The following is a 21,199-nucleotide window of genomic DNA, read 5'->3' as shown; positions in this document are numbered from 1 at the left end:
TAGGCCAGTGAGCTTAACTTCGGTAGTAGGGAAGATGCTGGAATCTATCAACAAGGAAGAAATAGCGAGGCATCTGGATGGAAATTGTCCCATTGGACAGACGCAGCAGGGGTTCATAAAGGGCAGGTCATGCCTAACTAATTTAGTGGAATATTTTGAGGACATTAACAGTGCGGCAGATAACAGGGAGCCAATGGATGTGGTATATCTGGATTTCCAGAAAGCCTTTGACAAGGTGCCACACAAAAGGTTGTTGCATAAGATAAAGATGCATGGCATTAAGGGTAAAGTAGTAGCATGGATAGAGGATTGGTTAATTAATAGAAAGCAAAGAGTGGGGATTAATGGGTGCTTCTCTGGTTGGCAATCAGTAGCTAGTGGTGTCCCTCAGGGATCAGTGTTGGGCCCACAATTGTTCACAATTTACATAGATGATTTGGAGTTGGGGACCAAGGGCAATGTGTCCAAGTTTGCAGATGATACTAAGATTAGTGGTAAAGCAAAAAGTGCAGAGGATACTGGAAATCTGCAGAGGGATTTGAATAAACCAAGTGAATGGGCTAGGGTCTGGCAGATGGAATACAATTTTGACAAATGTGAGGTTATCCATTTTGGTAGGAATAACAGCAAAAAGGATTATTATTTAAATGATAAAATATTAAAACATGCTGCTGTGCAGAGAGACCTGGGTGTGCTAGTCCAGGTGTTAGTGAGGCCACACCTGGAGTATTGTGTTCAGTTTTGAGAAAGGACTTGAGAAAGGACGTACTGGCACTGGAGGGTGTGCAGAGGAGATTCACTAGGTTAATCCCAGACCTGAAGGGGTTGGATTACGAGGAGAGGTTGAGTAGACTGGGACTGTACTCGTTGGAATTTAGAAGGAGGAGGGGGGATCTTATAGAAACATATAAGATTATGAAGGGAATAGATAGGATAGATGCGGGCAGGTTGTTTCCACTGGCGGGTGAAAGCAGACCTAGGGGGCATAGCCTCAAAATAAGGGGAAGTAGATTTAGGACTGAGTTTAGGAGGAACTTCTTCACCCAAAGGGTTGTGAATCTATGGAATTCCGTGCCCAGTGAAGCAGTAGAGGCTCCTTCATTAAATGTTTTTAAGATAAAGATAGATAGTTTTTTGAAGAATAAAGGGATTAAGGCTTATGGTGTTCGGGCCGGAAAGTGGAGCTGAGTCCACAAAAGATCAGCCATGATCTCATTGAATGGTGGAGCAGGCTCGAGGGGCCAGATGGCCTACTCCTGCTCCTAGTTCTTATGTTCTTATGTCACCCCTCAACCTCCGTCGTTCCAGTGAGAACTGAGTTTATCCAACCTCTACTCATAGCTAATGCCCTCCATACCAGGCAACATTCTGGTAAATCTCTTCTGCACCCTCTCTAAAGCCTCCTCATCCTTCTGGTAGTGTGGCGACCAGAATTGAACACTATACTCCAAGTGTGGCCTAACTAAGGTTCTATACAGCTGCAACATGACTTGCCAATTCTTATACTCAATGCCCCGGCCAATGAAGGCAAGCATGCCGTATGCCTTCTTGACTACCCTCTCCACCTGTGTTGTCAAGTTCCAACATTTGAAGAACCTATTACTCGGGTCCTAATTGATTCCATGCGACCCCTTCCTGAAACCAAAAGTGGGAATCAGTATCTGTTGCCCGGAATGGGTGTGTCTACTGGATTTCCAGAGGCCATTCCATTCGGAAACATTACAGCTAAGAGGGTTGGAGGAGAGTTGATTAATATTTTAGCAGGTACGGACTAGAAAAGAAATCCAATCACATCAAGGATCCAATTTTCTGTCAAAGTTACTCAGGTAAGTTCTGGATAGCTTTGGAGTGAAGCAATTTAACTTAACTGTGTATCATTCAGAATCACAGGGAGCATCAGAAAGGTGGCATCAAACTTTAAAGATCATGTTGCGGGCTGATAGTCAGGATTATCCAGAGGATTGGGATAAAGGAATTCCATTTGAATTTTTTCTTCTGAATTTACAGTGCAGAAGGAGACCATTCGGCCCATCGAGTCTACACCGGCCCTTGGAAAGAGCATCCTACCCAAGCCCACACCTCCACCCTATCCCTGTAACCCTCTAAGGGCAATTTTGGACACGATGGGCAATTTAACACTGCCAATCTACCTGATCTGCACATCTTTGGACTGTGGGAGGAAACCGGAGCACCCGGAGGAAACCCACGCACACACGAGGAGGACGTGCAGACTCCGCACAGACAGTCACCCAAGCCGGAATGGAACCTGGGACCCTGGAGCTGTGAGGCAGCAGTGCTAACCAATGTGCCACCCACCATTTGCAATTTGGAATGCACCTGTTGAATCAGGGGTCCTGGTCTGGTATTCGAGCAAATGTTGGGCTCTGGTCTGGGATTGCAATGAACGGGGCTGATTGGCCGGTGCTGGATTTCGGCTCCCGCCAGGCTGCTGTCGGAGTGCCCACCTCGATGAAGGTGCTGTCTGTTCCTCGGTGGAGATCTCCTGGTGATGCACCGCAATGGTGGAGTCCAATTCATGGTTCTGATCAGGTTTGCTGCTCTCCCTCAATCTTTCTTCCTCCTCTACCGTCCCATTCTTCCTGTCCGAGTGCAGGTCCGGGGTAGTAAGGCCCTGGGCGTCAGTGGCTTCAGGGAAACTCTCACTGAACATCTAGGAGAGGGCACACAATCCATTATACAAGCTGGGTATCCAGAGCCCCGCACCCTCGGGACGCAGACTGTGCCACGGAGGGCCGAAGGTCATCTGGAGCGCTGACACTAGAGCAGCGCAAAGTGAACAGACTGGCTAAACCAGAGGGGGGGGGGGGGGAAGACGGCTGGCGCTTGGGTCCGAGCCAGCTAAAGGTTGTTAATGGAGAAGGCGATTAAATAGAAGATATAAACAGAAAATGCTGGAGAAACACAGCAGGTCTAAACAGTGTGTGTATAGAGAGAGAAACAGAATTCACGCTTCGAGTCTGGATCACACTTCAGAAACTGTCCCTCTCTCCACAGACTCTGTCTCAGTTCCTCGCTCTGTCCCTCTCTCCGCAGACTCTGTCTCAGTTCCTCGCTGTCCTCTCTCCGCAGACTCTGTCTCAGTTCCTCGCTCTGTCCCTCTCTCCGCAGACTCTGTCTCAGTTCCTCGCTGTCCTCTCTCCGCAGACTCTGTCTCAGTTCCTCGCTCTGTCCCTCTCTCCACAGACTCTGTTTCAGTTCCTCGCTCTGTCCCTCTCTCCGCAGACTCTGTCTCAGTTCCTCGCTCTGTCCCTCTCTCCACAGACTGTGTCTCAGTTCCTCGCTCTGTCCCTCTCTCCAAAGACTCTGTCTCAGTTCCTCGCTCTGTCCCTCTCTCCACAGACTCTGTCTCAGTTCCTCGCTCTGTCCTCTCTCCGCAGACTCTGTCTCAGTTCCTCGTTCCATCCTCTCTCCACAGACTCTGTCTCAGTTCCTCGCTCTGTCCCTCTCTCCGCAGACTCTGTCTCAGTTCCTCGCTGTCCTCTCTCCGCAGACTCTGTCTCAGTTCCTCGCTCTGTCCTCTCTCCACAGACTCTGTCTCAGTTCCTCGCTCTGTCCCTCTCTCCACAGACTCTGTTTCAGTTCCTCGCTCTGTCCCTCTCTCCGCAGACTCTGTCTCAGTTCCTCGCTCTGTCCTCTCTCCACAGACTGTGTCTCAGTTCCTCGCTCTGTCCCTCTCTCCACAGACTCTGTCTCAGTTCCTCGCTCTGTCCCTCTCTCCACAGACTGTCTCAGTTCCTCGCTCTGTCCTCTCTCCGCAGACTCTGTCTCAGTTCCTCGTTCCATCCTCTCTCCACAGACTCTGTCTCAGTTCCTCGCTGTGTCCTCTCTCCAGAGACTCTGTCTCAGTTCCTCGCTCTGTCCTCTCTCCACAGACTCTGTCTCAGTTCCTCGCTCTGTCCTCTCACCACAGACTCTGTCTCAGTTCCTCGCTCTGTCCTCTCTCCACATACTCTGTCTCAGTTCCTCGCTCTGTCCTCTCTCCGCAGACTCTGCCTCAGTTCCTCGCTCTGTCCCTCTCTCCACAGACTGTCTCAGTTCCTCGCTCTGTCCTCTCTCCGCAGACTCTGTCTCAGTTCCTCGCTCTGTCCCTCTCTCCACAGACTCTGTCTCAGTTCCTCGCTCTGTCCTGTCCCCACAGACTCTGTCTCAGTTCCTCGCTCTGTCCTCTCACCACAGGCTCCGTCTCAGTTCCTCGCTCTGTCCCTTTCTCCACAGACTGTGTCTCAGTTCCTCGCTCTGTCCCTCTCTCCGCAGACTCTGTCTCAGTTCCTCGCTCTGTCCTCTCTCCACAGACTGTCTCAGTTCCTCGCTCTGTCCTCTCTCCACAGACTGTCTCAGTTCCTCGCTCTGTCCCTCTCTCCACAGACTCTGTCTCAGTTCCTCGCTCTGTCCTCTCACCACAGGCTCCGTCTCAGTTCCTCGCTCTGTCCCTTTCTCCACAGACTGTGTCTCAGTTCCTCGCTCTGTCCCTCTCTCCGCAGACTCTGTCTCAGTTCCTCGCTCTGTCCTCTCTCCACAGACTGTCTCAGTTCCTCGCTCTGTCCTCTCTCCACAGACTGTCTCAGTTCCTCGCTCTGTCCCTCTCTCCACAGACTGTCTCAGTTCCTCGCTCTGTCCTCTCTCCACAGGCTCCGTCTCAGTTCCTCGCTCTGTCCTCTCTCCGCAGACTCTGTCTCAGTTCCTCGCTCTGTCCTCTCTCCACAGACTCTGTCTCAGTTCCTCGCTCTGTCCTCTCTCCGCAGACTCCGTCTCAGTTCCTCGTTCCATCCGCTCTCCACAGACTCTGTCTCAGTTCCTCGCTCTGTCCTCTCTCCGCAGACTCTGTCTCAGTTCCTCGCTCTGTCCCTCTCTCCACAGACTCTGTCTCAGTTCCTCGCTCTGTCCCTCTCTCCACAGACTCTGTCTCAGTTCCTCGCTCTGTCCTCTCTCCGTAGACTCTGTCTCAGTTCCTCGCTCTGTCCTCTCTCCACAGACTCTGTCTCAGTTCCTCGCTCTGTCCTCTCACCACAGACTCTGTTTCAGTTCCTCGCTCTGTCCTCTCTCCACAGACTCTGTCTCAGTTCCTCGCTGTGTCCTCTCTCCACAGACTCGGTCTCAGTTCCTCGCTCTGTCCCTCTCCACAGACTCTGTCTCAGTTCCTCGCTCTGTCCTCTCACCACAGACTCTGTCTCAGTTCCTCGCTCTGTCCTCTCTCCACAGACTCTGTCTCAGTTCCTCGCTCTGTCCCTCTCTCCACAGACTGTCTCAGTTCCTCGCTCTGTCCTCTCTCCACAGACTCCGTCTCAGTTCCTCGCTCTGTCCTCTCACCACAGACTGTGTCTCAGTTCCTCGCTCTATGCTCTCCCCACAGACTCTGTCTCAGTTCCTCGCTCTGTCCCTCTCTCCACAGACTGTCTCAGTTCCTCGCTCTGTCCCTCTCTCCACAGACTCTGTCTCAGTTCCTCGCTCTGTCCTCTCTCCACAGACTCTGTCTCAGTTTCTCGCTCTGTCCCTCTCTCCACAGACTCTGTCTCAGTTCCTCGCTCTGTCCCTCTCTCCGCAGACTCTGTCTCAGTTCCTCGGTGTCCTCTCTCCACAGACTGTGTCTCAGTTCCTCGCTCTATGCTCTCCCCACAGACTCTGTCTCAGTTCCTCGCTCTGTCCCTCTCTCCACAGACTGTCTCAGTTCCTCGCTCTGTCCCTCTCTCCACAGACTCTGTCTCAGTTCCTCGCTCTGTCCTCTCTCCACAGACTCTGTCTCAGTTCCTCGCTCTGTCCCTCTCTCCACAGACTCCATCTCAGTTCCTCGCTCTGTCCCTCTCTCCACAGACTCTGTCTCAGTTCCTCGCTCTGTCCTCTCTCCGTAGACTCTGTCTCAGTTCCTCGCTCTGTCCCTCTCTCCACAGACTCTGTCTCAGTTCCTCGCTCTGTCCTCTCTCCGCAGACTCTGTCTCAGTTCCTCGCTCTGTCCCTCTCTCCGCAGACTCTGTCTCAGTTCCTCGCTCTGTCCTCTCTCCGCAGACTCTGTCTCAGTTCCTCGCTCTGTCCTCTCTCCACAGACTCTGTCTCAGTTCCTCGCTCTGTCCTCTCTCCGCAGACTCTGTCTCAGTTCCTCGCTCTGTCCTCTCTCCGCAGACTCTGTCTAGGTTCCTCGCTCTGTCCTGTCCCCACAGACTCTGTCTCAGTTCCTCGCTCTGTCCTCTCACCACAGACTCCGTCTCAGTTCCTCGCTCTGTCCCTCTCTCCACAGACTCTGTCTCAGTTCCTCGCTCTGTCCTCTCTCCGCAGACTCTGTCTAGGTTGCTCGCTCTGTCCTGTCCCCACAGACTCTGTCTCAGTTCCTCGCTCTGTCCTCTCACCACAGACTCCGTCTCAGTTCCTCGCTCTGTCCCTCTCTCCACAGACTGTGTCTCAGTTCCTCGCTCTGTCCCTCTCCCCACAGACTCCGTCTCAGGTCCTCGCTCTGTCCCTCTCTCCGCAGACTGTCTCAGATCCTCGCTCTGTCTTCTCTCCGCAGACTCCGTCTAAGTTCCTCGCTCTGTCCTCTCTCCACAGACTGTCTCAGTTCCTCGCTGTGTCCTCTCTCCACAGACTCGGTCTCAGTTCCTCGCTCTGTCCCTCTCACCACAGACTCTGTCTCAGTTCCTCGCTCTGTCCATCTCTCCAGAGACTGTGTCTCAGTTCCTCGCTCTGTCCCTCTCACCACAGACACTGTCTCAGTTCCTCGCTCTGTCCCTCTCTCCACAGACTCTGTCTCAGTTCCTCGCTCTGTCCTCTCTCCACAGACTCTGTCTCAGTTCCTCGCTCTGTCCTTTCTCCGCAGACTCTGTCTCAGTTCCTCGCTCTGTCCTCTCTCCACAGACTGTGTCTCAGTTCCTCGCTCTGTCCCTCTCTCCACAGACTCTGTCTCAGTTCCTCGCTCTGTCCCTCTCTCCACAGACTGTGTCTCAGTTCCTCGCTCTGTCCTCTCTCCGCAGACTCTGTCTCAGTTCCTCGCTCTGTTCCTCTCTCCGCAGACTCTGTCTCAGTTCCTCGCTCTGTCCTCTCTCCACAGACTGTCTCAGTTCCTCGCTCTGTCCCTCTCTCCACAGACTGTCTCAGTTCCTCGCTCTGTCCTCTCTCCACAGGCTCCGTCTCAGTTCCTCGCTCTGTCCTCTCTCCGCAGACTCTGCCTCAGTTCCTCGCTCTGTCCTCTCTCCACAGACTCCGTCTCAGTTCCTCGCTCTGTCCCTCTCTCCACAGTCTCTGTCTCAGTTCCTCGCTCTGTCCTTTCTCCGCAGACTCTGTCTCAGTTCCTCGCTCTATCCTCTCCCCACAGACTCTGTCTCAGTTCCTCGCTCTGTCCTCTCTCCGCAGACTCTGTCTCAGTTCCTCGCTCTGTCCTCTCTTCACAGACTCTGTCTCAGTTCCTCGCTCTGTTCCTCTCTCCACAGACTCTGTCTCAGTTCCTCGCTCTGTCCCTCTCTCCGCAGACTCTGTCTCAGTTCCTCGCTGTGTCCTCTCTCCACAGACTGTGTCTCAGTTCCTCGCTCTATGCTCTCCCCACAGACTCTGTCTCAGTTCCTCGCTCTGTCCCTCTCTCCACAGACTCTGTCTCAGTTCCTCGCTCTGTCCTCTCACCACAGACTCTGTCTCAGTTCCTCGCTCTGTCCCCCTCTCCACAGACTCTGTCTCAGTTCCTCGCTCTGTCCCTCTCTCCACAGACTCTGTCTCAGTTCCTCGCTCTGTCCCTCTCTCCACAGACTCCATCTCAGTTCCTCGCTCTGTCCCTCTCTCCGCAGACTCTGTCTCAGTTCCTCGCTGTGTCCTCTCTCCACAGACTCCGTCTCAGTTCCTCGCTCTGTCCCTCTCTCCACAGACTCTGTCTCAGTTCCTCGCTCTGTCCCTCTCTCCACAGACTGTCTCAGTTCCTCGCTCTGTCCTCTCTACACAGACTCTGTCTCAGTTCCTCGCTCTGTCCCTCTCTCCACAGACTCCATCTCAGTTCCTCGCTCTGTCCCTCTCTCCGCAGACTGTCTCAGTTCCTCGCTCTGTCCTCTCTCCACAGACTGTGTCTCAGTTCCTCGCTCTGTCCTTTCTCCGTAGACTCTGTCTCAGTTCCTCGCTCTGTCCCTCTCTCCACAGACTCTGCCTCAGTTCCTCGCTCTGTCCTCTCTCCACAGACTCCGTCTCAGTTCCTCGCTCTGTCCCTCTCTCCACAGTCTCTGTCTCAGTTCCTCGCTCTGTCCTCTCTCCACAGACTCTGTCTCAGTTCCTCGCTCTGTCCTCTCTCCGCAGACTCTGTCTCAGTTCCTCGCTCTGTCCTCTCTCCGCAGACTCTGTCTAGGTTCCTCGCTCTGTCCTGTCCCCACAGACTCTGTCTCAGTTCCTCGCTCTGTCCTCTCACCACAGACTCCGTCTCAGTTCCTCGCTCTGTCCCTCTCTCCACAGACTCTGTCTCAGTTCCTCGCTCTGTCCTCTCTCCGCAGACTCTGTCTAGGTTGCTCGCTCTGTCCTGTCCCCACAGACTCTGTCTCAGTTCCTCGCTCTGTCCTCTCACCACAGACTCCGTCTCAGTTCCTCGCTCTGTCCCTCTCTCCACAGACTGTGTCTCAGTTCCTCGCTCTGTCCCTCTGCCCACAGACTCCGTCTCAGGTCCTCGCTCTGTCCCTCTCTCCGCAGACTGTCTCAGATCCTCGCTGTCTTCTCTCCGCAGACTCCGTCTCAGTTCCTCGCTCTGTCCTCTCTCCACAGACTGTCTCAGTTCCTCGCTGTGTCCTCTCTCCACAGACTCGGTCTCAGTTCCTCGCTCTGTCCCTCTCACCACAGACTCTGTCTCAGTTCCTCGCTCTGTCCATCTCTCCAGAGACTGTGTCTCAGTTCCTCGCTCTGTCCCTCTCACCACAGACACTGTCTCAGTTCCTCGCTCTGTCCCTCTCTCCACAGACTCTGTCTCAGTTCCTCGCTCTGTCCTTTCTCCGCAGACTCTGTCTCAGTTCCTCGCTCTGTCCTCTCTCCACAGACTGTGTCTCAGTTCCTCGCTCTGTCCCTCTCTCCACAGACTCTGTCTCAGTTCCTCGCTCTGTCCTCTCTCCGCAGACTCTGTCTCAGTTCCTCGCTCTGTCCTCTCTCCACAGACTGTCTCAGTTCCTCGCTCTGTCCCTCTCTCCACAGACTGTCTCTGTTCCTCGCTCTGTCCTCTCTCCACAGGCTCCGTCTCAGTTCCTCGCTCTGTCCTCTCTCCGCAGACTCTGCCTCAGTTCCTCGCTCTGTCCTCTCTCCACAGACTCCGTCTCAGTTCCTCGCTCTGTCCCTCTCTCCACAGTCTCTGTCTCAGTTCCTCGCTCTGTCCTTTCTCCGTAGACTCTGTCTCAGTTCCTCGCTCTATCCTCTCCCCACAGACTCTGTCTCAGTTCCTCGCTCTGTCCTCTCTCCGCAGACTCTGTCTCAGTTCCTCGCTCTGTCCTCTCTCCGCAGACTCTGTCTAGGTTCCTCGCTCTGTCCTGTCCCCACAGACTCTGTCTCAGTTCCTCGCTCTGTCCTCTCACCACAGACTCCGTCTCAGTTCCTCGCTCTGTCCCTCTCTCCACAGACTGTGTCTCAGTTCCTCGCTCTATGCTCTCCCCCCAGACTCTGTCTCAGTTCCTCGCTCTGTCCCTCTCTCCACAGACTGTCTCAGTTCCTCGCTCTGTCCCTCTCTCCACAGACTCTGTCTCAGTTCCTCGCTCTGTCCTCTCTCCGCAGACTCTGTCTCAGTTCCTCGCTCTGTCCTCTCTCCACAGACTCTGTCTCAGTTCCTCGCTCTGTCCTCTCTCCGCAGACTCTGTCTCAGTTCCTCGCTCTGTCCTCTCTCCGCAGACTCTGTCTAGGTTCCTCGCTCTGTCCTGTCCCCACAGACTCTGTCTCAGTTCCTCGCTCTGTCCTCTCACCACAGACTCCGTCTCAGTTCCTCGCTCTGTCCCTCTCTCCACAGACTCTGTCTCAGTTCCTCGCTCTGTCCTCTCTCCGCAGACTCTGTCTAGGTTGCTCGCTCTGTCCTGTCCCCACAGACTCTGTCTCAGTTCCTCGCTCTGTCCTCTCACCACAGACTCCGTCTCAGTTCCTCGCTCTGTCCCTCTCTCCACAGACTGTGTCTCAGTTCCTCGCTCTGTCCCTCTCCCCACAGACTCCGTCTCAGGTCCTCGCTCTGTCCCTCTCTCCGCAGACTGTCTCAGATCCTCGCTCTGTCTTCTCTCCGCAGACTCCGTCTAAGTTCCTCGCTCTGTCCTCTCTCCACAGACTGTCTCAGTTCCTCGCTGTGTCCTCTCTCCACAGACTCGGTCTCAGTTCCTCGCTCTGTCCCTCTCACCACAGACTGTCTCAGTTCCTCGCTCTGTCCATCTCTCCAGAGACTGTGTCTCAGTTCCTCGCTCTGTCCCTCTCACCACAGACACTGTCTCAGTTCCTCGCTCTGTCCCTCTCTCCACAGACTCTGTCTCAGTTCCTCGCTCTGTCCTCTCTCCACAGACTCTGTCTCAGTTCCTCGCTCTGTCCTTTCTCCGCAGACTCTGTCTCAGTTCCTCGCTCTGTCCTCTCTCCACAGACTGTGTCTCAGTTCCTCGCTCTGTCCCTCTCTCCACAGACTCTGTCTCAGTTCCTCGCTCTGTCCCTCTCTCCACAGACTGTGTCTCAGTTCCTCGCTCTGTCCTCTCTCCGCAGACTCTGTCTCAGTTCCTCGCTCTGTTCCTCTCTCCGCAGACTCTGTCTCAGTTCCTCGCTCTGTCCTCTCTCCACAGACTGTCTCAGTTCCTCGCTCTGTCCCTCTCTCCACAGACTGTCTCAGTTCCTCGCTCTGTCCTCTCTCCACAGGCTCCGTCTCAGTTCCTCGCTCTGTCCTCTCTCCGCAGACTCTGCCTCAGTTCCTCGCTCTGTCCTCTCTCCACAGACTCCGTCTCAGTTCCTCGCTCTGTCCCTCTCTCCACAGTCTCTGTCTCAGTTCCTCGCTCTGTCCTTTCTCCGCAGACTCTGTCTCAGTTCCTCGCTCTATCCTCTCCCCACAGACTCTGTCTCAGTTCCTCGCTCTGTCCTCTCTCCGCAGACTCTGTCTCAGTTCCTCGCTCTGTCCTCTCTTCACAGACTCTGTCTCAGTTCCTCGCTCTGTTCCTCTCTCCACAGACTCTGTCTCAGTTCCTCGCTCTGTCCCTCTCTCCGCAGACTCTGTCTCAGTTCCTCGCTGTGTCCTCTCTCCACAGACTGTGTCTCAGTTCCTCGCTCTATGCTCTCCCCACAGACTCTGTCTCAGTTCCTCGCTCTGTCCCTCTCTCCACAGACTGTCTCAGTTCCTCGCTCTGTCCCTCTCTCCACAGACTCCATCTCAGTTCCTCGCTCTGTCCCTCTCTCCGCAGACTCTGTCTCAGTTCCTCGCTGTGTCCTCTCTCCACAGACTCCGTCTCAGTTCCTCGCTCTGTCCCTCTCTCCACAGACTCTGTCTCAGTTCCTCGCTCTGTCCCTCTCTCCACAGACTGTCTCAGTTCCTCGCTCTGTCCTCTCTCCACAGACTCTGTCTCAGTTCCTCGCTCTGTCCCTCTCTCCACAGACTCCATCTCAGTTCCTCGCTCTGTCCCTCTCTCCGCAGACTGTCTCAGTTCCTCGCTCTGTCCTCTCTCCACAGACTGTGTCTCAGTTCCTCGCTCTGTCCTTTCTCCGTAGACTCTGTCTCAGTTCCTCGCTCTGTCCCTCTCTCCACAGACTGTGTCTCAGTTCCTCGCTCTATCCTCTCCCCACAGACTCTGTCTCAGTTCCTCGCTCTGTCCCTCTCTCCACAGACTCTGTCTCAGTTCCTCGCTCTGTCCCTCTCTCCACAGACTGTGTCTCAGTTCCTCGCTCTATCCTCTCCCCACAGACTCTGTCTCAGTTCCTCGCTCTGTCCCCCTCTCCGCAGACTCTGTCTCAGTTCCTCGCTCTGTCCTCTCTCCGCAGACTCTGTCTCAGTTCCTCGCTCTGTGCTCTCTCCGCAGACTCTGTCTAGGTTCCTCGCTCTGTCCTGTCCCCACAGACTCTGTCTCAGTTCCTCGCTCTGACCTCTCACCACAGACTCCGTCTCAGTTCCTCGCTCTGTCCCTCTCTCCACAGACTGTGTCTCAGTTCCTCGCTCTGTCCCTCTCTCCACAGACTCTGTCTCAGTTCCTCGCTCTGTCCTCTCTCCGCAGACTCTGTCTAGGTTCCTCGCTCTGTCCTGTCCCCACAGACTCTGTCTCAGTTCCTCGCTCTGTCCTCTCACCACAGACTCCGTCTCAGTTCCTCGCTCTGTCCCTCTCTCCACAGACTGTGTCTCAGTTCCTCGCTCTGTCCCTCTCTCCACAGACTGTTTCAGTTCCTCGCTCTGTCCCTCTCTCCACAGACTCTGTCTCAGTTCCTCGCTCTGTCCTCTCACCACAGACTCTATCTCAGTTCCTCGCTCTGTCCCTCTCTCCACAAACTCTGTCTCAGTTCCTCGCTCTGTCCCTCTCTCCACAGACTCCATCTCAGTTCCTCGCTCTGTCCCTCTCTCCGCAGACTCCGTCTCAGTTCCTCGCTCTGTCCCTCTCTCCACAGACTCTGTCTCAGTTCCTCGCTCTGTCCTCTCTCCGTAGACTCTGTCTCAGTTCCTCGCTCTGTCCCTCTCTCCACAGACTGTCTCAGTTCCTCGCTCTGTCCTCTCTCCACAGACTGTGTCTCAGTTCCTCGCTCTGTCCTTTCTCCGTAGACTCTGTCTCAGTTCCTCGCTCTGTCCCTCTCTCCACAGACTGTGTCTCAGTTCCTCGCTCTATCCTCTCCCCACAGACTCTGTCTCAGTTCCTCGCTCTTTCCTCTCTCCGCAGACTCTGTCTCAGTTCCTCGCTCTGTCCTCTCTCCGCAGACTCTGTCTCAGTTCCTCGCTCTGTGCTCTCTCCACAGACTCTGTCTCAGTTCCTCGCTCTGTCCTCTCTCCGCAGACTCTGTCTCAGTTCCTCGCTCTGTCCTCTCTCCGCAGACTCTGTCTAGGTTGCTCGCTCTGTCCTGTCCCCACAGACTCTGTCTCAGTTCCTCGCTCTGTCCTCTCACCACAGACTCCGTCTCAGTTCCTCGCTCTGTCCCTCTCTCCACAGACTGTGTCTCAGTTCCTCGCTCTGTCCCTCTCCCCACAGACTCCGTCTCAGTTCCTCGCTCTGTCCCTCTCTCCGCAGACTGTCTCAGATCCTCGCTCTGTCTTCTCTCCGCAGACTCCGTCTCAGTTCCTCGCTCTGTCCTCTCTCCGCAGACTCTGTCTCAGTTCCTCGCTCTGTCCTCTCTCCACAGACTGTCTCAGTTCCTCGCTGTGTCCTCTCTCCACAGACTCGGTCTCAGTTCCTCGCTCTGTCCCTCTCACCACAGACTCTGTCTCAGTTCCTCGCTCTGTCCCTCTCTCCACAGACTGTGTCTCAGTTCCTCGCTCTGTCCCTCTCACCACAGACACTGTCTCAGTTCCTCGCTCTGTCCCTCTCTCCACAGACTCTGTCTCAGTTCCTCGCTCTGTCCTCTCTCCACAGACTCTGTCTCAGTTCCTCGCTCTGTCCTCTCTCCACAGACTGTGTCTCAGTTCCTCGCTCTGTCCCTCTCTCCACAGACTCTGTCTCAGTTCCTCGCTCTGTCCCTCTCTCCACAGACTGTGTCTCAGTTCCTCGCTCTGTCCTCTCTCCGCAGACTCTGTCTCAGTTCCTCGCTCTGTTCCTCTCTCCGCAGACTCTGTCTCAGTTCCTCGCTCTGTCCTCTCTCCACAGACTGTCTCAGTTCCTCGCTCTGTCCCTCTCTCCGCAGACTGTCTCAGTTCCTCGCTCTGTCCCTCTCTCCACAGACTCTGTCTCAGTTCCTCGCTCTGTCCCTCTCTCCACAGACTCCATCTCAGTTCCTCGCTCTGTCCTCTCTCCGCAGACTCCATCTCAGTTCCTCGCTCTGTCCCTCTCTCCACAGACTCCATCTCAGTTCCTCGCTCTGTCCTCTCACCACAGACTCTGTCTCAGTTCCTCGCTCTGTCCCTCTCTCCACAGACGGTGTCTCAGTTCCTCGCTCTATCCTCTCCCCACAGACTCTGTCTCAGTTCCTCGCTCTGTCCCTCTCTCCACAGACTCTGTCTCAGTTCCTCGCTCAGTCCTCTCACCACAGACTCCGTCTCAGTTCCTCGCTCTGTCCCTCTCTCCACAGACTGTGTCTCAGTTCCTCGCTCTGTCCCTCTCTCCACAGACTGTCTCAGTTCCTCGCTCTGTCCCTCTCTCCACAGACTCTGTCTCAGTTCCTCGCTCTGTCCTCTCACCACAGACTCTGTCTCAGTTCCTCGCTCTGTCCTGTCCCCACAGACTGTGTCTCAGTTCCTCGCTCTGTCCCTCTCTCCACAGACTCTGTCTCAGTTCCTCGCTCTGTCCCTCTCTCCACAGACTCTATCTCAGTTCGTCGCTCTGTCCTCTCACCACAGACTCTGTCTCAGTTCCTCGCTCTGACCTCTCACCACAGACTCCGTCTCAGTTCCTCGCTCTGTCCCTCTCTCCACAGACTATGTCTCAGTTCCTCGCTCTGTCCCTCTCTCCACAGACTCTGTCTCAGTTCCTCGCTCTGTCCTCTCTCCGCAGACTCTGTCTAGGTTCCTCGCTCTCTCCTGTCCCCACAGACTCTGTCTCAGTTCCTCGCTCTGTCCTCTCACCACAGACTCCGTCTCAGTTCCTCGCTCTGTCCCTCTCTCCACAGACTGTGTCTCAGTTCCTCGCTCTGTCCCTCTCTCCACAGACTGTCTCAGTTCCTCGCTCTGTCCCTCTCTCCACAGACTCTGTCTCAGTTCCTCGCTCTGTCCTCTCACCACAGACTCTATCTCAGTTCCTCGCTCTGTCCCTCTCTCCACAGACTCTGTCTCAGTTCCTCGCTCTGTCCCTCTCTCCACAGACTCCATCTCAGTTCCTCGCTCTGTCCCTCTCTCCGCAGACTCTGTCTCAGTTCCTCGCTGTGTCCTCTCTCCACAGACTCCGTCTCAGTTCCTCGCTCTGTCCCTCTCTCCACAGACTCTGTCTCAGTTCCTCGCTCTGTCCTCTCTCCGTAGACTCTGTCTCAGTTCCTCGCTCTGTCCCTCTCTCCACAGACTGTCTCAGTTCCTCGCTCTGTCCTCTCTCCACAGACTGTGTCTCAGTTCCTCGCTCTGTCCTTTCTCCGTCGACTCTGTCTCAGTTCCTCGCTCTGTCCCTCTTTCCACAGACTCTGTCTCAGTTCCTCGCTCTGTCCTCTCTCCACAGACTCTGTCTCAGTTCCTCGCTCTGTCCTCTCTCCGCAGACTCTGTCTCAGTTCCTCGCTCTGTCCTCTCTCCGCAGACTCTGTCTAGGTTCCTCGCTCTGTCCTCTCTCCGCAGACTCTGTCTCAGTTCCTCGCTCTGTCCTCTCTCCACAGACTCTGTCTCAGTTCCTCGCTCTGTCCTCTCTCCGCAGACTCTGTCTCAGTTCCTCGCTCTGTCCTCTCTCCGCAGACTCTGTCTAGGTTGCTCGCTCTGTCCTGTCCCCACAGACTCTGTCTCAGTTCCTCGCTCTGTCCTCTCACCACAGACTCCGTCTCAGTTCCTCGCTCTGTCCCTCTCTCCACAGACTGTGTCTCAGTTCCTCGCTCTGTCCCTCTCCCCACAGACTCCGTCTCAGTTCCTCGCTCTGTCCCTCTCTCCGCAGACTGTCTCAGATCCTCGCTCTGTCTTCTCTCCGCAGACTCCGTCTCAGTTCCTCGCTCTGTCCTCTCTCCACAGACTGTCTCAGTTCCTCGCTGTGTCCTCTCTCCACAGACTCGGTCTCAGTTCCTCGCTCTGTCCCTCTCACCACAGACTCTGTCTCAGTTCCTCGCTCTGTCCCTCTCTCCACAGACCGTGTCTCAGTTCCTCGCTCTGTCCCTCTCACCACAGACACTGTCTCAGTTCCTCGCTCTGTCCCTCTCTCCACAGACTGTCTCAGTTCCTCGCTCTGTCCTCTCTCCACAGACTCTGTCTCAGTTCCTCGCTCTGTCCTTTCTCCGCAGACTCTGTCTCAGTTCCTCGCTCTGTCCTCTCTCCACAGACTGTGTCTCAGTTCCTCGCTCTGTCCCTCTCTCCACAGACTCTGTCTCAGTTCCTCGCTCTGTCCCTCTCTCCACAGACTGTGTCTCAGTTCCTCGCTCTGTCCTCTCTCCGCAGACTCTGTCTCAGTTCCTCGCTCTGTTCCTCTCTCCGCAGACTCTGTCTCAGTTCCTCGCTCTGTCCTCTCTCCACAGACTGTCTCAGTTCCTCGCTCTGTCCCTCTCTCCACAGACTGTCTCAGTTCCTCGCTCTGTCCTCTCTCCACAGGCTCCGTCTCAGTTCCTCGCTCTGTCCTCTCTCCGCAGACTCTGCCTCAGTTCCTCGCTCTGTCCTCTCTCCACAGACTCCGTCTCAGTTCCTCGCTCTGTCCCTCTCTCCACAGTCTCTGTCTCAGTTCCTCGCTCTGTCCTTTCTCCGCAGACTCTGTCTCAGTTCCTCGCTCTATCCTCTCCCCACAGACTCTGTCTCAGTTCCTCGCTCTGTCCTCTCTCCGCAGACTCTGTCTCAGTTCCTCGCTCTGTCCTCTCTTCACAGACTCTGTCTCAGTTCCTCGCTCTGTCCCTCTCTCCGCAGACTCTGTCTCAGTTCCTCGCTGTGTCCTCTCTCCACAGACTGTGTCTCAGTTCCTCGCTCTATGCTCTCCCCACAGACTCTGTCTCAGTTCCTCGCTCTGTCCCTCTCTCCACAGACTGTCTCAGTTCCTCGCTCTGTCCTCTCACCACAGACTCTGTCTCAGTTCCTCGCTCTGTCCCTCTCTCCACAGACTCTGTCTCAGTTCCTCGCTCTGTCCTCTCACCACAGACTCTGTCTCAGTTCCACGCTCTGTCCCTCTCTCCACAGACTCTGTCTCAGTTCCTCGCTCTGTCCCTCTCTCCACAGACTCTGTCTCAGTTCCTCGCTCTGTCCCTCTCTCCACAGACTCCATCTCAGTTCCTCGCTCTGTCCCTCTCTCCGCAGACTCTGTCTCAGTTCCTCGCTGTGCCCTCTCTCCACAGACTCCGTCTCAGTTCCTCGCTCTGTCCCTCTCTCCACAGACTCTGTCTCAGTTCCTCGCTCTGTCCCTCTCTCCACAGACTGTCTCAGTTCCTCGCTCTGTCCTCTCTCCACAGACTCTGTCTCAGTTCCTCGCTCTGTCCCTCTCTCCACAGACTCCATCTCAGTTCCTCGCTCTGTCCCTCTCTCCGCAGACTCTGTCTCAGTTCCTCGCTGTGTCCTCTCTCCACAGACTCCGTCTCAGTTCCTCGCTCTGTCCCTCTCTCCACAGACTGTCTCAGTTCCTCGCTCTGTCCTCTCTCCACAGACTGTGTCTCAGTTCCTCGCTCTGTCCTTTCTCAGCAGACTCTGTCTCAGTTCCTCGCTCTGTCCCTCTCCACAGACTGTGTCTCAGTTCCTCGCTCTATCCTCTCTCCGCAGACTCTGTCTCAGTTCCTCGCTCAGTCCTCCCTCCGCAGACTCTGTCTAGGTTCCTCGCTCTGTCCTGTCCCCACAGACTCTGTCTCAGTTCCTCGCTCTGACCTCTCACCACAGACTCCGTCTCAGTTCCTCGCTCTGTCCCTCTCTCCACAGACTCTGTCTCAGTTCCTCGCTCTGTCCTCTCTCCGCAGACTCTGTCTAGGTTCCTCGCTCTGTCCTGTCCCCACAGACTCTGTCTCAGTTCCTCGCTCTGTCCTCTCACCACAGACTCAGTCTCAGTTCCTCGCTCTGTCCCTCTCTCCACAGACTGTGTCTCAGTTCCTCGCTCTGTCCCTCTCCCCACAGACTCCGTCTCAGTTCCTCGCTCTGTCCCTCTCTCCGCAGACTGTCTCAGATCCTCGCTCTGTCTTCTCTCCACAGACTCCGTCTCAGTTCCTCGCTCTGTCCTCTCTCCACAGACTGTCTCAGTTCCTCGCTGTGTCCTCTCTCCAAAGACTCGGTCTCAGTTCCTCGCTCTGTCCTCTCCCCACAGACTCTGTCTCAGTTCCTCGCTCTGTCCCTCTCACCACAGACTGTGTCTCAGTTCCTCGCTCTGTCCCTCTCACCACAGACTCTGTCTCAGTTCCTCGCTCTGTCCCTCTCTCCAGACTCTGTCTCAGTTCCTCGCTCTGTCCTCTCTCCGCAGACTCTGTCTCAGTTCCTCGCTCTGTTCCTCTCTCCGCAGACTCTGTCTCAGTTCCTCGCTCTGTCCCTCTCTCCACAGACTGTCTCAGTTCCTCGCTCTGTCCTCTCTCCACAGGCTCCGTCTCAGTTCCTCGCTCTGTCCTCTCTCCGCAGACTCTGCCTCAGTTCCTCGCTCTGTCCTCTCTCCACGGACTCTGTCTCAGTTCCTCGCTCTGTCCCTCTCTCCACAGACTGTCTCAGATCCTCGCTCTGTCCTCTCTCCACAGGCTCCGTCTCAGTTCCTCGCTCTGTCCTCTCTCCGCAGACTCTGTCTCAGTTCCTCGCTCTGTCCCTCTCTCCACAGTCTCTGTCTCAGTTCCTCGCTCTGTCCTTTCTCCGCAGACTCTGTCTCAGTTCCTCGCTCTATCCTCTCCCCACAGACTCTGTCTCAGTTCCTCGCTCTGTCCTCTCTTCACAGACTCTGTCTCAGTTCCTCGCTCTGTCCCTCTCCCCACAGACTCTGTCTCAGTTCCTCGCTCTGTCCTCTCTCCGCAGACTCTGTCTCAGTTCCTCGCTGTGTCCTCTCTCCGCAGACTCTGTCTCAGTTCCTCGCTCTGTCCCTCTCTCCACAGACTCTGTCTCAGTTCCTCGCTCAGTCCTCTCACCACAGACTCTGTCTCAGTTCCACGCTCTGTCCCTCTCTCCACAGACTCTGTCTCAGTTCCTCGCTCTGTCCCTCTCTCCACAGACTCTGTTTCAGTTCCTCGCTCTGTCCCTCTCTCCACAGACTCCATCTCAGTTCCTCGCTCTGTCCCTCTCTCCGCAGACTCTGTCTCAGTTCCTCGCTGTGTCCTCTCTCCACAGACTCCGTCTCAGTTCCTCGCTCTGTCCCTCTCTCCACAGACTCTGTCTCAGTTCCTCGCTCTGTCCCTCTCTCCACAGACTGTCTCAGTTCCTCGCTCTGTCCTCTCTCCACAGACTCTGTCTCAGTTCCTCGCTCTGTCCCTCTCTCCACAGACTCCATCTCAGTTCCTCGCTCTGTCCCTCTCTCCGCAGACTCTGTCTCAGTTCCTCGCTGTGTCCTCTCTCCACAGACTCCGTCTCAGTTCCTCGCTCTGTCCCTCTCTCCACAGACTGTCTCAGTTCCTCGCTCTGTCCTCTCTCCACAGACTGTGTCTCAGTTCCTCGCTCTGTCCTTTCTCCGCAGACTCTGTCTCAGTTCCTCGCTCTGTCCCTCTCTCCACAGACTGTGTCTCAGTTCCTCGCTCTATCCTCTCTCCGCAGACTCTGTCTCAGTTCCTCGCTCAGTCCTCTCTCCGCAGACTCTGTCTAGGTTCCTCGCTCTGTCCTGTCCCCACAGACTCTGTCTCAGTTCCTCGCTCTGACCTCTCACCACAGACTCCGTCTCAGTTCCTCGCTCTGTCCCTCTCTCCACAGACTGTGTCTCAGTTCCTCGCTCTGTCCCTCTCTCCACAGACTCTGTCTCAGTTCCTCGCTCTGTCCTCTCTCCGCAGACTCTGTCTAGGTTCCTCGCTCTGTCCTGTCCCCACAGACTCTGTCTCAGTTCCTCGCTCTGTCCTCTCACCACAGACTCAGTCTCAGTTCCTCGCTCTGTCCCACTCTCCACAGACTGTGTCTCAGTTCCTCGCTCTGTCCCTCTCCCCACAGACTCCGTCTCAGTTCCTCGCTCTGTCCCTCTCTCCGCAGACTGTCTCAGATCCTCGCTCTGTCTTCTCTCCACAGACTCCGTCTCAGTTCCTCGCTCTGTCCCTCTCTCCACAGACTCTGTCTCAGTTCCTCGCTCTGTCCTCTCACCACAGACTCTATCTCAGTTCCTCGCTCTGTCCTGTCCCCACAGACTCTGTCTCAGTTCCTCGCTCTGACCTCTCACCACAGACTCCGTCTCAGTTCCTCGCTCTGTCCCTCTCTCCACAGACTATGTCTCAGTTCCTCGCTCTGTCCCTCTCTCCACAGACTCTGTCTCAGTTCCTCGCTCTGTCCTCTCTCCGCAGACTCTGTCTAGGTTCCTCGCTCTGTCCTGTCCCCACAGACTCTGTCTCAGTTCCTCGCTCTGTCCTCTCACCACAGACTCCGTCTCAGTTCCTCGCTCTGTCCCTCTCTCCACAGACTGTGTCTCAGTTCCTCGCTCTGTCCCTCTCTCCACAGACTGTCTCAGTTCCTCGCTCTGTCCCTCTCTCCACAGACTCTGTCTCAGTTCCTCGCTCTGTCCTCTCACCACAGACTCTATCTCAGTTCCTCGCTCTGTCCCTCTCTCCACAGACTCTGTCTCAGTTCCTCGCTCTGTCCCTCTCTCCACAGACTCCATCTCAGTTCCTCGCTCTGTCCCTCTCTCCGCAGACTCTGTCTCAGTTCCTCGCTGTGTCCTCTCTCCACAGACTCCGTCTCAGTTCCTCGCTCTGTCCCTCTCTCCACAGACTCTGTCTCAGTTCCTCGCTCTGTCCTCTCTCCGTAGACTCTGTCTCAGTTCCTCGCTCTGTCCCTCTCTCCACAGACTGTCTCAGTTCCTCGCTCTGTCCTCTCTCCACAGACTGTGTCTCAGTTCCTCGCTCTGTCCTTTCTCCGTAGACTCTGTCTCAGTTCCTCGCTCTGTCCCTCTTTCCACAGACTCTGTCTCAGTTCCTCGCTCTGTCCTCTCTCCACAGACTCTGTCTCAGTTCCTCGCTCTGTCCTCTCTCCGCAGACTCTGTCTCAGTTCCTCGCTCTGTCCTCTCTCCGCAGACTCTGTCTAGGTTCCTCGCTCTGTCCTCTCTCCGCAGACTCTGTCTCAGTTCCTCGCTCTGTCCTCTCTCCACAGACTCTGTCTCAGTTCCTCGCTCTGTCCTCTCTCCGCAGACTCTGTCTCAGTTCCTCGCTCTGTCCTCTCTCCGCAGACTCTGTCTAGGTTGCTCGCTCTGTCCTGTCCCCACAGACTGTGTCTCAGTTCCTCGCTCTGTCCTCTCACCACAGACTCCGTCTCAGTTCCTCGCTCTGTCCCTCTCTCCACAGACTGTGTCTCAGTTCCTCGCTCTGTCCCTCTCCCCACAGACTCCGTCTCAGTTCCTCGCTCTGTCCCTCTCTCCGCAGACTGTCTCAGA

The 21,199-nt window shown here is 55.5% G+C and overlaps 1 protein-coding gene across 1 annotated transcript in view; it reads right to left on the bottom strand.

Moving 5' to 3' along the window:
* Positions 1-2,296: 2,296 nt before the first annotated feature.
* Positions 2,297-21,199, bottom strand: part of LOC140429942 (dnaJ homolog subfamily C member 21-like) — a 205,684-nt gene continuing 186,781 nt past the window's right edge. The window contains exon 10 of the mRNA XM_072517531.1: positions 2,297-2,671. Within this exon, the coding sequence (XP_072373632.1) occupies positions 2,297-2,671 (375 nt within the window). The remainder of the gene's footprint in view (positions 2,672-21,199) is intronic.

Source organism: Scyliorhinus torazame, chromosome 9 (assembly GCF_047496885.1).
Source record: "Scyliorhinus torazame isolate Kashiwa2021f chromosome 9, sScyTor2.1, whole genome shotgun sequence".
Classification (NCBI taxonomy): Eukaryota; Metazoa; Chordata; class Chondrichthyes; order Carcharhiniformes; family Scyliorhinidae; genus Scyliorhinus; species Scyliorhinus torazame.
The sequence above is the reverse complement of the archived record's forward strand: the minus strand, read 5'-3'. Positions and strand labels throughout refer to the sequence as shown.